The sequence below is a fragment of the Artemia sp. Qi Xiang Cuo genome, chromosome 20 (assembly GCF_049724085.1).
Source record: "Artemia sp. Qi Xiang Cuo chromosome 20, ASM4972408v1, whole genome shotgun sequence".
In the NCBI taxonomy this organism is placed as follows: domain Eukaryota; kingdom Metazoa; phylum Arthropoda; class Branchiopoda; order Anostraca; family Artemiidae; genus Artemia; species Artemia sp. Qi Xiang Cuo.
The window spans coordinates 4,457,362-4,471,655 of NC_142813.1; the positions used below are offsets into that span (position 1 = coordinate 4,457,362).

The following is a 14,294-nucleotide window of genomic DNA, read 5'->3' on the forward strand; positions in this document are numbered from 1 at the left end:
GCATAAATCAGGTAGCAATTCGGTAAAATTTACGAAGATCGGCCCCTAATAAAATGAGCCTCTGGACGCCCCTGCTCACTATACATGAAGTTTGATAGAAGAAAAAAAAGTAGTAACCATCGTAGAAATAGCTGCAGTAGAAATAGTGGTGGCAGTAGTAGTAATAGCAGTTGCAGTAGTAGCTCTAGTAGCAGTGGCATCAGTAGTACCCCTCAAAGTAGTTTGCACATTTTGCCCTTTGTCTAGTTCAACATCCCCTTAACATGCCCTGAAAGTTTCAACTTAGTAACCCAGACCATTCCTGGGATATTGCTGATACGCACTTTGACAAAGCACATGCACAAAGTGTGTTTCAATTTAGTTCAATATCCCCCTAATTACTTTCAGAAAGTTTCACCTTTCTACCCTCAACATCAGTAGTAGTAGTAGTCGCAATAAAAATAGCAGAAGTAGCAGCACTATTAGTGGTAGCAGTATGAATAGAGTGCCTTTTGGTTAATTCAACATCTCTCTCAACACGTATGCATAACAAACCTGAAGCATACGGAACGAAGCCATAAAAATTCTGAAAACTAATTTAAAATAATCATAAATACTTACTTATACCATTCTCTAAGGCGTCTTACCTCACTTTGTCCCCCCCCCTCGAAGGATAAATATATAGCCCACTATTATACTTTACAATAAAGCCACTGTTTTCTACACCGCTATTCTAGTGCCGCCTCAGCAGCACTTAAAAATTTCAGCACCACTATAAAATTTTAGGGTTCACCGTTTGCTATTGCAAAATATAACGGGAAAATATATAGCGGAGCATTTAAGGATGGAACCAGAAAGTATTTATGGTATTTTTAGAGTAGTTTTCAGATTTTTTTTTTATAGGACTTCTTCAGATATGGTCCTGTGCTTCAGATTTACTATACATCTAATTCATCAATTTCAGTCATATTGCTATACATATGAGGGATGTTTTGGCTCTCCTCCAAATTCAAACAAGGAGGATCATCAGCAGAGGGTGTTCTGAATTATTACCTGATATAGCCATAGGCTAAAGCTGAGCAAATCCACTGTTTTAATATAAAGGAAATCCAATATTTTCTCACCTGACTCGAGGCTAGAATCCCTGGAGATCTTTTCCGTTCCATCTTTATTAGCCGAAGAAAGTTCACTGGACTGTTTAATTAGGCTCACTCGGTAAAAATAATTTCGCCAGAATTCCTCTTCCTTGACCCTGAGAAATAAATGAAAAATAAATGAGAAGATTGCCTTCACTCCATTCATTTAAAAAAAAGAGCATTAAGAAACAAAGTGACGTTTATTAATCTTTTCCTGCTTGCTCACAATACAACTTTAAAGGAAAGTGGAAAAGTGGATAGAACCTCCTAACTAAAATTTGGAAAAAATATAAAATAAAAAAAAGTAGTTATCCTACAAAGGTCTTGCAGCTATAATTTGCTAATCAAGCTAAGGTACGTTGACTCTTTCCACTATAGATGTCATCCTGACTTTTACTTATGAGATTGACACTTGTTTAAGGACCCTTGTTTAACATGTTAATGTGTCAGTTATTTGAAATTTTTGATAGTTATTTAATATTTGAAATTTTTGAACGTTATTTGATATTTGAAATTTTTGAACGTTATTTGATATTTGAAATTTTTGAACGTTATTTGATATTTGAAATTTTTGATCGTTATTTGATATTTGAAATTTTTGAACGTTATTTGATATTTGAAATTTTTGATAGTTATTTGATATTTGAAATCTTTTATAGTTATTTGATATTTGAAATTTTTGATAGTTATTTGATATTTGATATTTTTGATTGTTATTTGATATTTGAAATTTTTTATAGTTATTTGATATTTGAAATTTTTGATAGTTATTTGATATTTGAAATTTTTGAACGTTATTTGATATTTGAAATTTTTGATAGTTATTTGATATTTGAAATTTTTGATAGTTATTTGATATTTGAAATTTTTGATAGTTATTTGATATTTGATATTTTTGATTGTTATTTGATATTTGAAATTTTTTATAGTTATTTGATATTTGAAATTTTTGATAGTTATTTGATATTTGAAATTTTTGATATTTAGAGTTCAGTTGTTTGATATTGTCTAAAGAGGGTAAAAGAATTGCCTTTATAAATGCTTCTGCTAACAGAACGGGAATTTTATAACAATAATTTGTGCCGCAGTATTTGCTAGATGCGATAAAGAGTTGCAATATAGTGTGCCACGATAACCTACACAAAATCTAACAACTGTCATCACTGTAGTATCCAATATCTCAATCTTGGTTTGCAAAATAGTAGAGATATGATACGAATGTTTACATCTGTAACATCAAATCGAGTATCGCGCAAACCCATAATTAGTCCAGAACAGTCGCTAAATTAATAGACATGTATTGGTTAAGTTCAAAAGCGGTTCAATTTGTTAAAATTGTTGGATATAATTATGGTTTCATAATCAAAATAATACTGAGGAGGGGTTAAATGTCTTTTCCCATTCCTTTTCTCTGGCTGGCTATATGAATATTATTGAACGTTAAAGAAAGAATGGTTCAAGAAGCGACCAATTTTCGCATATGCCAAGCAATTACCCAGCACTAGGGCCGTATCCAGGATTTTTTTCGTGGGGGGGGGGGGAGATTATAAAAAAAATTGGGGGGGGGGGGGTACAAAAAAAGAAAATAAAAAACACATCAAAATATGTTTATATTCGTTTTTTGTTACGTTTTTTACAAGTCGGACAAACATTTCAGGAAATGGAGTTTTCATAACCCCTACCCGCCACCTGGATACGGCCTTACCCAGCCCTATCCTCAAATAGATAAGCCCTACCTCATTGAGAAACAACCAAAAGTAACTAACCAAAATTAAGAAATAATTCATCCCTGTCTTAATCGGTTTATCAAGGGTCATAAGGATTCTACATATTAGGAAATCTAAACTTATGTGCAGACAGCAGGTTTTACGTTGTCTTAAACCAGACATGAGATAATTAGAATAAACCATGTCTCTTATTAGAAATCATAAGAGGACTAGAAAAGACCACACCGGCGTTGCCAATGCGTCAATGGTATCTATACATCTACCAATCCAATTCATGTGCGTGACCGAATTAGAAAGTTACTTTGAAGACAAAACTGCGGATATTTGATGCAGTGGTAGAGCCGGTACAACTGTGCAGCTGCGATACATGGCATTTAAAATCCTCAGAAGCCTGGGATCTAGATATCTTCTATAGTGAAGGTCAGGCGATCTGCGAGAGTCAGCAACGATACTATTTACAGTAAAGCTGTAACCGGGCTTCCATATCAAATGTCATCAAATGCAGACACCCCTGGTCATTCAGACACATATTGCGACGCCCTGACGACGTGACATTGAAATAGTGGTTGAAATATTTCCTGTTGCCGTTGAGGATGAAGCGAACCGGCGGTCAAAAGAAAACGTGACTACCCACTATCAAATTCGACTTGGAGCCGCTTGGCGGGTTCAGGAAATACAGCAAACCGTGGGAACAAGAGTAGCTGTCAACCGTCGAGCCTTCAACTGAAAACGCTGGGACCAAGAGTAGTCATCTACCGTCGAGCGTTCAACTGCAAACGGCAAACGCTGGGACCAAGAGTAGCTGTCAACCGTCAAGCTTTCAACTGCAAACGCTGGGACCAAGAGTAGCTGTCAACCGTCGAGCCTACAACTGCAAACGCTGCAAACGGCAAACGCTGGGACCAAGAGTAGCTGTCACCCGTCGAGCCTTCAATGCAAACGCTGCAAACTGCAAACGCTGGGACCAAGAGTAGCTGTCAACCGTCGAGCCTTCAACTGCAAACACTGCAAACGGCAAACGCTGGGACCAAGAGTAGCTGTCAACTGTCGAGCCTTCAACTGCAAACGGCAAACGCTGGGACCAAGAGTAGCTGTCACCCGTCGAGCCTTCAACTGCAAACGGCAAATGCTGGGACCAAGAGTAGCTGTCAACCGTCGAGCCTTCAACTGGAAACGCTGGGACCAAGAGTAGCTGTCAACTGTCGAGCCTTCAACTGCAAAAGGCAAATGCTGGGACCAAGAGTAGCTGTCAACCGTCGAGCCATCAACTGGAAACGCTGGGACCAAGAGTAGCTGTCAACCGTCGAGCCTTCAACTGCAAACGCTGGGACCAAGAGTAGTTGTCAACCGTCGAGCCTTCAACTGCAAACGGCAAATGCTGGGACCAAGAGTAGCTGTCAACCGTCGAGCCTTCAACTGCAAACGCTGGGACCAAGAGTAGCTGTCAACCCGTCGAGCCTTCAACTGCAAACGTTACAAACGACAAACGCTGGGACCAAGAGTAGTCATCTACCGTCGACCCTTCAACTGCGGACAGACCTTCCTGGAGTCAAACCTGTAGCGGGATCTCGAACAAAACGATGAGCTAAGGGCTTACAACGGGAGACATGCACAGGTAAGTAATTGCTATGTGAGAAACGATATTTTATTTTAGCTAGACTTTACCAATCGATGGTTCACCTTTTGGTAAGCTTTCCGTTAGTTATCAGGTTTTTGGCCTTCTTTTTCTTTTCACATTATCCTAGTAAAAAGGCAACAAATCATTTACGTGACAGAAATCTTAAAAACAATATGGAATTTATATGCATAATTTTTTGCTTATTTATTTTTCACAGGATTTTGTCGCATTTATGATTTGGAATTTGTTATTTCACGTTCACGAGACTAGAATCTTTTTTATGTATTCGTAATTCTCAATATTTGTATTTATGGGGCAAATAAAACTATAATAATAATATTAATAAAATGTTGTAGCGCTATTCGTCTTAGATACGATATTGCCTGAAAATTAAGGATCCTAATTATGATCACTCGCCAATTAATACTTATTACTAAACTAATCCAGACAGACAGAGCCTGCCGTCGTGGATGGCTTTAATGAAATGCTCATAACCAAAAAATATAGATAATTGGTGTAAGTGGTGAGTATGGTGTATGGATGCAGTGTCGGTATAAAGTATATGGTGTAGAGTAAGGTGTGGCTTATAATGTAGGGTATGGTTTAAATGGCATAATTTGTGTAGTAAGAAGCGTCTAATATGAGTTTTTAAGCAGAGCACAATTAGGAAGCTTGAAGAAAACGCCAAGAAAATCAAAAGGCAAGATAGCGGTAGTGGTTTTTGTTTTGGCAGCACTAGAACTAGTTTCCACTCAATTTTCATTTACCCATACTCTATGCTCACTTACCACTTACAACCTAATCATACTCTATGCTCACAACCATAATCTAAGGTTTCTTAAAATGTGGTGGCCACTCCCTTAAAAGGCATCCAAAATTACAAAAAAAAAATATCCAAAAAGGTAAATTCGGTAGCTACACATTTGCTGCATTCGATCTTTGTGCCTAAACGACTAGTGAAGCTCACTTGTATAAATTTATACATAAGGCTAATTGGAGAAAATTAGAGCATTTCTTAACATCATGTGTTCCCATACGCGTACCATATAGCATATTTTTGCTACATTTGTTTAAGGATAAGGCTTATATGACCAAGAGAAAAATAATTTTAAAGAAGTTTTCTCATTCTCCTTTGGATATTGGATTCTCGTATTTTCTCCTTATTGTACGGATTCGATAAAATACAATAGGCAGTTTTAAGAAAGGTTGATATCGGCAAGTAAAGAGCGAACCTTGTCAGTAGAGACCAAAACTCTAAATACACAATTTTAATAACAATAAAACATACCAAAAGAATATGCTTTTCATGCTGCTTCATCAGCATTCTGATGAATTTTAAATAATTCGTTAATTTTAAATTTACCACCAAGTCTTTAATATGTGGAAATATGGGATATTTTTGAAAATGGTGTCACACCGCCCCCTCGAGAAAAAGGGTGTGAGCTCTTGACAAAAGTATACTATCAAATTCGAAGTGACGATAACTCTATTGGCAAGGTTGCACGTCCCTATCTACACAGAAATTCCGTATTCTTCATGAGATAGATGGGTGGTCATGGATGCGTATCCGTCTGTTTTCGATCCTTCTGGGTACGTTTTCCCATGGGTGACAGTATGAAACCAGTTAAACGCCCTTAAAATTTTACCACAGCCACAAAAAAAGCAACAAAAAAACACCTCTCTCACTTTTCTATGTTATGTATAAGATAATACAACATGAAAAATTTTGCTTAAATATTCATTTGAACGAATTGAAGTAATTTTGAAGTATTCAAAGGGATCACACCATTAAAAGCTAGCTATTTCTACCCCTTTGAGAACAAAAACATCCACCTCCAACCCTACCTCTTTGAGACCAAAAACATCCATCTCTAAACCAAAATCTGAGATATCCTAGATACTACCCCCCCCCCCAAAAAAAACAACAAAATTTACTTGTGTACAGTTATTTTTCCAAGCCGGGTAATAAAGCAAATTTTTAAAAATTGGGAGCAAAAGAAACTCATACCAATGGGATAGACTAGTTCACTTAATCCGGTCTTTGACAACATCAAAAGCACAGCGGATATCCTTTGAAAGAGGAAACAGCTTATTTACAGAGCTAGTCCAAACATGGACATTTCAAGAGGATAGAATTCTTGAAAAAAACAACATGTAAAACTCGAGAGAAACTGAATATTAGGGATTTGATATGCCACTATTGAGACTTAAAATAGTGTCTACATTTTGCCAAACAGGAGAGGATTTTGGACGACCTAGCAATAGCGAAACTCCTTTAGATGCATATATTTACTCATTAATATTTTAAGGAAATAAATATTGTATATTGATCTTTATTATCGTCACTTCTTAATTATCTTAATATATATTAACAAGCAATGATTGTATATTTGCATATCTGTAAATTTTTTATCGAATTTTTTCACTGTACTTTTTCCTGACAATAGGCCTACCGCCGGATACTAGCGAACAACTGCTTCGTTCGCTAGTATCCGTCGATGGCAGTTCATATTTTTTTGGATTTTGTGCAAATCGCGGATATTGGCAAATAACTCGCTTTTATGGTTGTTAGGTATTTGGTTTTTAATTCTTTTAATTTTTAGTTTGTATTGAATTTTGTTAATCTATTAAGTTTATGGTTTCTTCTTTGGTATTTTGGTTCTTTTAACATTAACTCTCCGCGTTTGTTTTTTGTTGTTTTTTTCTTCGGTACTTTCTTTGGTTACATTATTTCGTTCTGTGCTGAAGAAGAGAGGCGTTTGTCCTCTCGAAATATTCGCTTTGTTTTTTCAGTATTTTCATTTGGCCTATAAAAACCCTATTTTTGCTCGTTTTTCTTTCTTTATATTACGACTTTGGGAAGATTCGTTTAGGGCCTTAATCAATTTTGGAAAAACATTTTTCATATAAATACCGTCACAAACACACATGTCCAATACCCTAATGATTTTAGTTCTACAGCGAATAAAACAAAATGAAATTAAAGTTGCTTCGCGAAAGAGTTTATTTTTCTTTCCACCAAGTTAAGCTTCGGTTCCCTGGTACTACTACAAAAGAATTATCCGGGTTGCAGCGGTAGCTAGCAACCTAGTAAGAAACGATCACGTCCAATGTTAAGAAATATAAAAATTTATTAAACAGGGCCAAACTTTTTTGTTTTTTTCTTTGGCGCCCCGTCTTGTTATGTGCTTTTATTCTGAATTTGCTTTTTAAAAGAGAAATTGCCGCTTAGAAATCATGAATTTCGACTCATCTGTCTAACAGCTTTATCAAGCAATTTCGCTGTTAAGTTTACGATTTATACAAATATAATAAATGGTGGTGGGGAACTCATTCTAATCGGACATTCAGCGTTTGTAAATAGGGCCAACATTCCGCTCGGGACAATGGTTACTAAAACGAAGCGCGCAATGATTATAAAATGTCACAAGGTGCCTCAAATATCAATTGAGGCATTTAAAAAGGCGCAAATTAAGCAGACATCCATTCTGTGCTATATCAAACAAACTCTAAATGATGAATTTGACCTGAACTTATGCCCCTTTTCGGGGGTAGCGATAATGATCTTTTTGTGGCGCCCCTGGAAGTAACAGGTCTGTTACTATCCAGAAAAGGGGCCTACTACTGCTAATTTCAGTCTCCAACCAGCCACCAGTCGTCCAACTCAGTGTCTGGACATGAGGCAGTGTATTTTGTGGAATGGGCTGCCAAGATTGAATTGATCAAAGTCAGTAATGACTCCCAAAATCATGTCTGGGTGGCCAATACCCCCGTACAAATGAAGCACCAACCGTGCCGCGAGGAGAAATCCTTTGAGGAGCAATCTGAAGCAGGACAAAGACGTTCTCTTGCTAGTACTGGTTCTGAGGATCCCGTGTCACCTACCACTTATGGTTGGCAAGCAGTGGGACACTCCCCCCTCTTTTCCTTAGGATAAATAATGCCTTGCCCATGTCGGCCTGAAACTGGCGGGTGGGGTGATCAGGATGGGGGAAAACAATGGTGGACAAACAGACAATACCCAAGAAGGCCCTTCTACAATGGGAAAAATTTGGGCCAACCTTATCTCAAAATACCACACCCAATGAGGTACCAATTGCCTAAAGAACTAGATTTGACGGGAAGATTAATTGTTAGTCCCCCACTATTAACTAGTTTATCTGTTTCAGAACATAACTAATAGACCCTAAAATAATTTATAACTTTAGATTGTTAAACAATGTTTTCAGTAATTGCTTTATTTTCTTATTGCTTCTTAGGTCAATAAGATTTTTTGCAAACGATTCTCAGGTTTTGACTGCTAGACAGTGTTTTCAGAATCTTGTTTCCTTGTTTTTTTTTTGCTTTCTTCAACCTGAACTGATGAAGAAGGAAAAATAAGTTTTACTTTATACTATTTGTGCAAGCGATCACAAGGGGTACCAATTCAAGAAAAATTACAGGAGGGAGGAGGTAGGGGCAAAAATGTTCCCTCATTCTTTAATGAGCAATTAAGTGTTTTTCAAAACCTCGGAGACCATTAATCCCCTCACCTAGAATTGGCGCACATACAAGCCAGACAAAAAACATATAATTTATTTGGACAAAAAGCAAAAGTCTTCGAACTAATTGATTCTGTTTCCTTAGTAAAAAAGAGAAGGGTGTAAATGTTACATGACCCCTTTGAATTAACTTGTTCAATATGGTTCATTTCTTTAAGGGTCAAATGATAATGTAGTTCTAGCGAGATATATTAGACAAATTTCTACAAGGTCCAAATCAACAATATTGTTCCATATTTTTCCTAAATTGTTTTTACTTTAAACCAACAGGAAATATCTAGGCTTGAAGCGTCTGTCCTCTTTCACGAGGAATCAAAACAATTTCACAATCAATTAAAAGTTTCTAGCTTGATTTGTTTACCCGTTTACTATACAAGATCCTCAATTTATGTATGCTCAGATACACGATCACGCGGGGAATTTTCCCCGAAGTTACTCTGTCGTATTTCCTGGTTTTTTATTGTCTCGTCCTAAATAGCAAAGCGATTCCAGAGAACTATCGTATAAAATTCCCCATGCGATCGTGACTTGTATTGAAAAGGACTTTCCAAAAAAAAACGCTCCACTTTATTTGTCTAATGTCGTTTTGTTTACGTATGATGACACATGAAATGTTAGAGACTAATATTCGCATTTTTGAGCTTCAAGTCTTAATGTAAATGTACCAAACTACTTGATGAATTATTTGATCAGTTAAATTAATTAGTGCACACTGAAAAAATATTGAAATGAAAAATTATTGAAATATTAATATTGAAACGTTCTACATTATTTGTCTAATATCATTTTGTATACTTATGATGACGCATGAAACATTAGAGACTAATATTCGCATTTGTGAACTCAAAAGTGTCAATGTAAATGTACCAGACTACTTGATGAATTATTTGACGCCACCAATTATTAAGATTATATAACTTCATATGACCCGTCTTTTCTATACAAAACAAAATTTTCGATTTTTGATGATTTTTAAGATACATGTGGTCATGTAAGTTTCTACTGAATCATTTCGAACGATCCGATTTTATTTTAACTGTCCTTGGTATTTTAACCAATAATCAATGCGAAACCTCAATTCGTATAGACGGATTAATATTTTTGAAAAGTATCGATATTTTGAAATATAAATATTAAGCTTTGTCTAGAATTAGAAACGGTTACAGCTTTCCTACAGGAGAGCCTCATGTTCTTTGCACAGAAGATCAAGGCCATATCCAGGGGGGAGTTAGGAATACTTGTCCACTCGTAAAAACGTAACAAAAATAAATATAGACAATTATTTGCGTTTTAACCCCCTCCCCCCGGAAAAAAATCCTGGCTACGGCCTTGTAGAAGGGTTTTCCTATTTTTTTTCGATTTTTTTCCAGTACGCCCCCTGAAAAAAAAATGTGAAACAGCCCAGAGCTCATTAAGCAAAAACGCTATGGATAAGCTAAGATATATTAATCCAGCAATAAAACAAAGCATTCAGCATCAAACAGCAAATACCCCACTTCAAGGCTCTAGGACCAGGAATGCATTCCACTCGTTTCTGACATTGACCGAGGTGCAGTCGCGTACAACACCGAAAAAGGAATTGTAGCCATTGCACGAAAATGGTAGCACTCATGTCTGGAATCGAGTCGTGGAAGAGGTGTAATTATTTTAATCGCAATATATATATATATATATATATATATATATATATATATATATATATATATATATATATATATATATATATATATTATATATATATATATATATATTATATATATATATATATATATATATATATATATTATATATATATATATATATATATATATATATATATATATATATATATATATATATATATATATATATATATATATATATATATATATATATATATATATATATATATATATATATATATATATATATATATATATATATATATATATATATATATATATATATATATATATATATATATATATATATTCGCAATATATATATATATATATATATATATATAAAGTAGAAATAATTACTTGCGATTTTGACTACTGCGAGTATTAATTACTTGCACCATGAGAAACAATCAGAGGATTGAAGTCGAATCTGACTGATGGAGTTAATGGAATTCGAATGTTACTAGAAGTTGGTAATTAGAATGATCAGTGACAAGAGATGAATTACTTCCGAGGGCCGCAGTAACATCACCGTGCAATTGAAGAAAAGGAAACACACATGAAATAAGGTAGAAAAAGGTCGACTTTCAAATAGTATAGAACCTAAATTATATAAATGGCTTCTTAAATCTGGATAAGGTTCCTCACTTGGTCATACACTTTAGAGAGCGGCACCAGAAAGGTAGAAAAAGGTCGACTTTCAAATAGTATAGAACATAAAATTATATAAATGGCTTCTTAAATCTGGATAAGGTTCCTCACTTGGTCATACACTTTAGAGAGCGGCACCAGAAAGGTAGAAAAAGGTCGGCTTTCAAATTGTATAGAACCTAAATTATATAAATGGCTTCTTAAATCTGGATAAGGTTCCTCACTTGGTCATACACTTTAGAGAGCGGCACCAGAAAGGTAGAAAAAGGTCGACTTTCAAATAGTATAGAACATAAAATTATATAAATGGCTTCTTAAATCTGGATAAGGTTCCTCACTTGGTCATACACTTTAGAGAGCGGCACCAGAAAGGTAGAAAAAGGTCGGCTTTCAAATAGTATAGAACCTAAATTATATAAATGGCTTCTTAAATCTGGATAAGGTTCCTCACTTGGTCATACACTTTAGAGAGCGGCACCAGAAAGGTAGAAAAAGGTCGACTTTCAAATAGTATAGAACCTAAATTATATAAATGGCTTCTTAAAAATTCCGTGATTCATCGATGGCTTCATTTTAATTACACTAATACGATGTAGGAGGGAGATATTCTCATCAAGAAGAATATCTAGGGCTCGGAAATACCGATTACTAGGTCTACTGAGAAAAAACATTTCGAAATATGAATTTCGGAGAATTACGCCTAAGCCTGCAAAATTTGCAAGAAAATCAGAAACCTGATTGAAAATCTTTTGCTTTGTTTGAAAATCTCAAACAAAAACAATCTGAAACAATGTTTTGTTTGAAAATCTCAAACAAAATAGCCCCATATGATACAAATTGCATGCTTTGTTCTGACAGCAGTGGCAATGGTATTACCGTCAACAAAAACAACTACAGTGTCTTTCTAATTAATCTTAACCAATATTACTCGTTTAACTTAGAAAAACCGCCCAAATGTCTAAGAAACTAGCTATATATAGCGATCTTATCAGTAAGGGTGGAGTTCGATTCCTGGTGTCGCTTATTATTTTGGTTGGAACAGGGGTCAGCAGTGTGACTCTATAAGCTCAGCCAGAGTCGACCTTGCTTCAAATGGGTACCTGAAGAAATTTGGGTTAATAATACATAAAGCGTCGGATGATTGCGCCCTCTCGGTCAAAGGCGGAGAATTGAGATACCGGTACCTGCGCTATGCGGACCATTGGTTAGAATTCAAAAATGTTTTAAGTAAGGTAAACTGTTTATTGGTCACGCTATGTGTTTCGCATTTGAAACCTGTGCCATCTCAGAGACTTTCGAACCCAATATTCTACTGTCATATTTTTTCAGGGAGGCCGACAAACCGAGTAAATAATAAAATATAAAAAAAAACACCTGAGAAGAATTTTACTACATCGTTAATAGTTTTAGTTATTAGAATTACAAGCACCTCAAAAAAAAAAAAAAAAAAAAAAAAAAAAAAAAAAAAAACCCACTGCAAGTTAGATATTATACAAGAAGAAATTTCTACTTACACTTTTGGGACAAGCTCGAACCTCATTTTACTCAGATTTTCATCTTCGGCCAATATAGCTTGTGCAATTGGAAAAGAGGTTTCATAATCAAACTGAAATTGGACACCTGTCGGAGGGTTACGAACAAAGTTCCTTCTGTCCTAAAATTAAAACACTCTCCGTATTAATCTATATATATATATATATATATATATATATATATATATATATATATATATATATATATATATATATATATATATATATATATATATATATATATATATATATATATATATATATATGACAAGCGGAGTAACAGTATGTACTTTTATACAAAACAAGCGGAGTAAATTACGCTAAAAAGGAAGATACAGGTCAGTACAGGTCAAAGAGGAGAGGGAGTATTCAGACGGGTATATATAAATATACCCGTCATATATATAAATATAATATAACAATATAATTATAATATAATTGTATATAATATAATTATATACATATATATATATATATATATATATATATATATATATATATATATATATATATATATATATATATATATATATATATATATATATATATATATATATATATATATATATATATATATATATATATATGCATATATTTTTTTTCGTTTTTAGATTTCAGTTTTTTCAAATCAATTATTTTCTGTCTTTATTCTTCAGTAAAAGTGATGGAACAGAGTCGTTTTTCGCTAATTTAAAAAGTCGTTGTGCTGCATGAACAAGAACTTCAATGAATGAATCTACTGCCCAAGCTGAAGGCCAGGGACATGTTTTAAAAATCCATATCTCCCCCCTCCCCCCTTCAGGATATTAACCTTGCACATTATGCTGATGCTAGGTTAAGACTGATCCACGGTCCCATACTAACCGAGACCTTAAAACGCGTTTTAAAGAAGTTATCTAGTGAAAAATTCGAGACCTAAAAACGGGTTTTAAAGAAGTTGTCTAGTGAAAAATTCGAGACCTAAAAGCGCGTTTTAAAGAAGTTGTCTAGTGAAAAATTCAGAAACAGTAATTATTATACAGATTTAAGAAAGTAATGGGAAAACAATTTTTTTTTAAAATTAACAAACAGCATTGAACCCCTTAAAGATGCCGTCAAATCAAATCAAAATAGCCATTGTCGACAACCAATTGTCGACAATTGCAGGTTTAGGCCCCCAGGTTTAGATTGCAGTTAGGCCCCCCATCTTGGAAAAACAAGAAGAATTACTCTCTTGCATGGGTAGCAGTAACATATCTCCCATTTTTTCCTTTCCAGAGCTAGCTGTTTACTGAAAGATCTTTGAAGAATGATTAAAGGGTGATTTGAAAGCTATTACCCATATCTACGTGTGCACTTTATAGGTTTGTCTTGATAGCCCAGAGTAAAGGGCCAATGATTCCTTCTCTGAACTGAACACTATTTATATTTATTGGAGTTTGTGAGTCTCTTCCGATATAGCAGCATTTC

At 34.8% G+C, this 14,294-nt stretch overlaps 1 protein-coding gene across 3 annotated transcripts in view; it reads right to left on the reverse strand.

Annotated features, from left to right (window-relative positions):
- Nucleotides 1-14,294, reverse strand: part of Sap47 (Synapse-associated protein 47kD) — a 99,366-nt gene that overhangs the window by 15,966 nt on the left and 69,106 nt on the right. For all 3 annotated transcript variants that reach the window (XM_089105827.1, XM_089105826.1, XM_089105828.1), the window contains exons 7-8: nucleotides 12,828-12,967; nucleotides 1,104-1,231 (exon numbers count right to left, since the gene is read on the reverse strand). In XM_089105827.1, coding sequence (XP_088961953.1) covers nucleotides 1,104-1,231; nucleotides 12,828-12,967 — 268 coding nt within the window. The remainder of the gene's footprint in view (nucleotides 1-1,103; nucleotides 1,232-12,827; nucleotides 12,968-14,294) is intronic.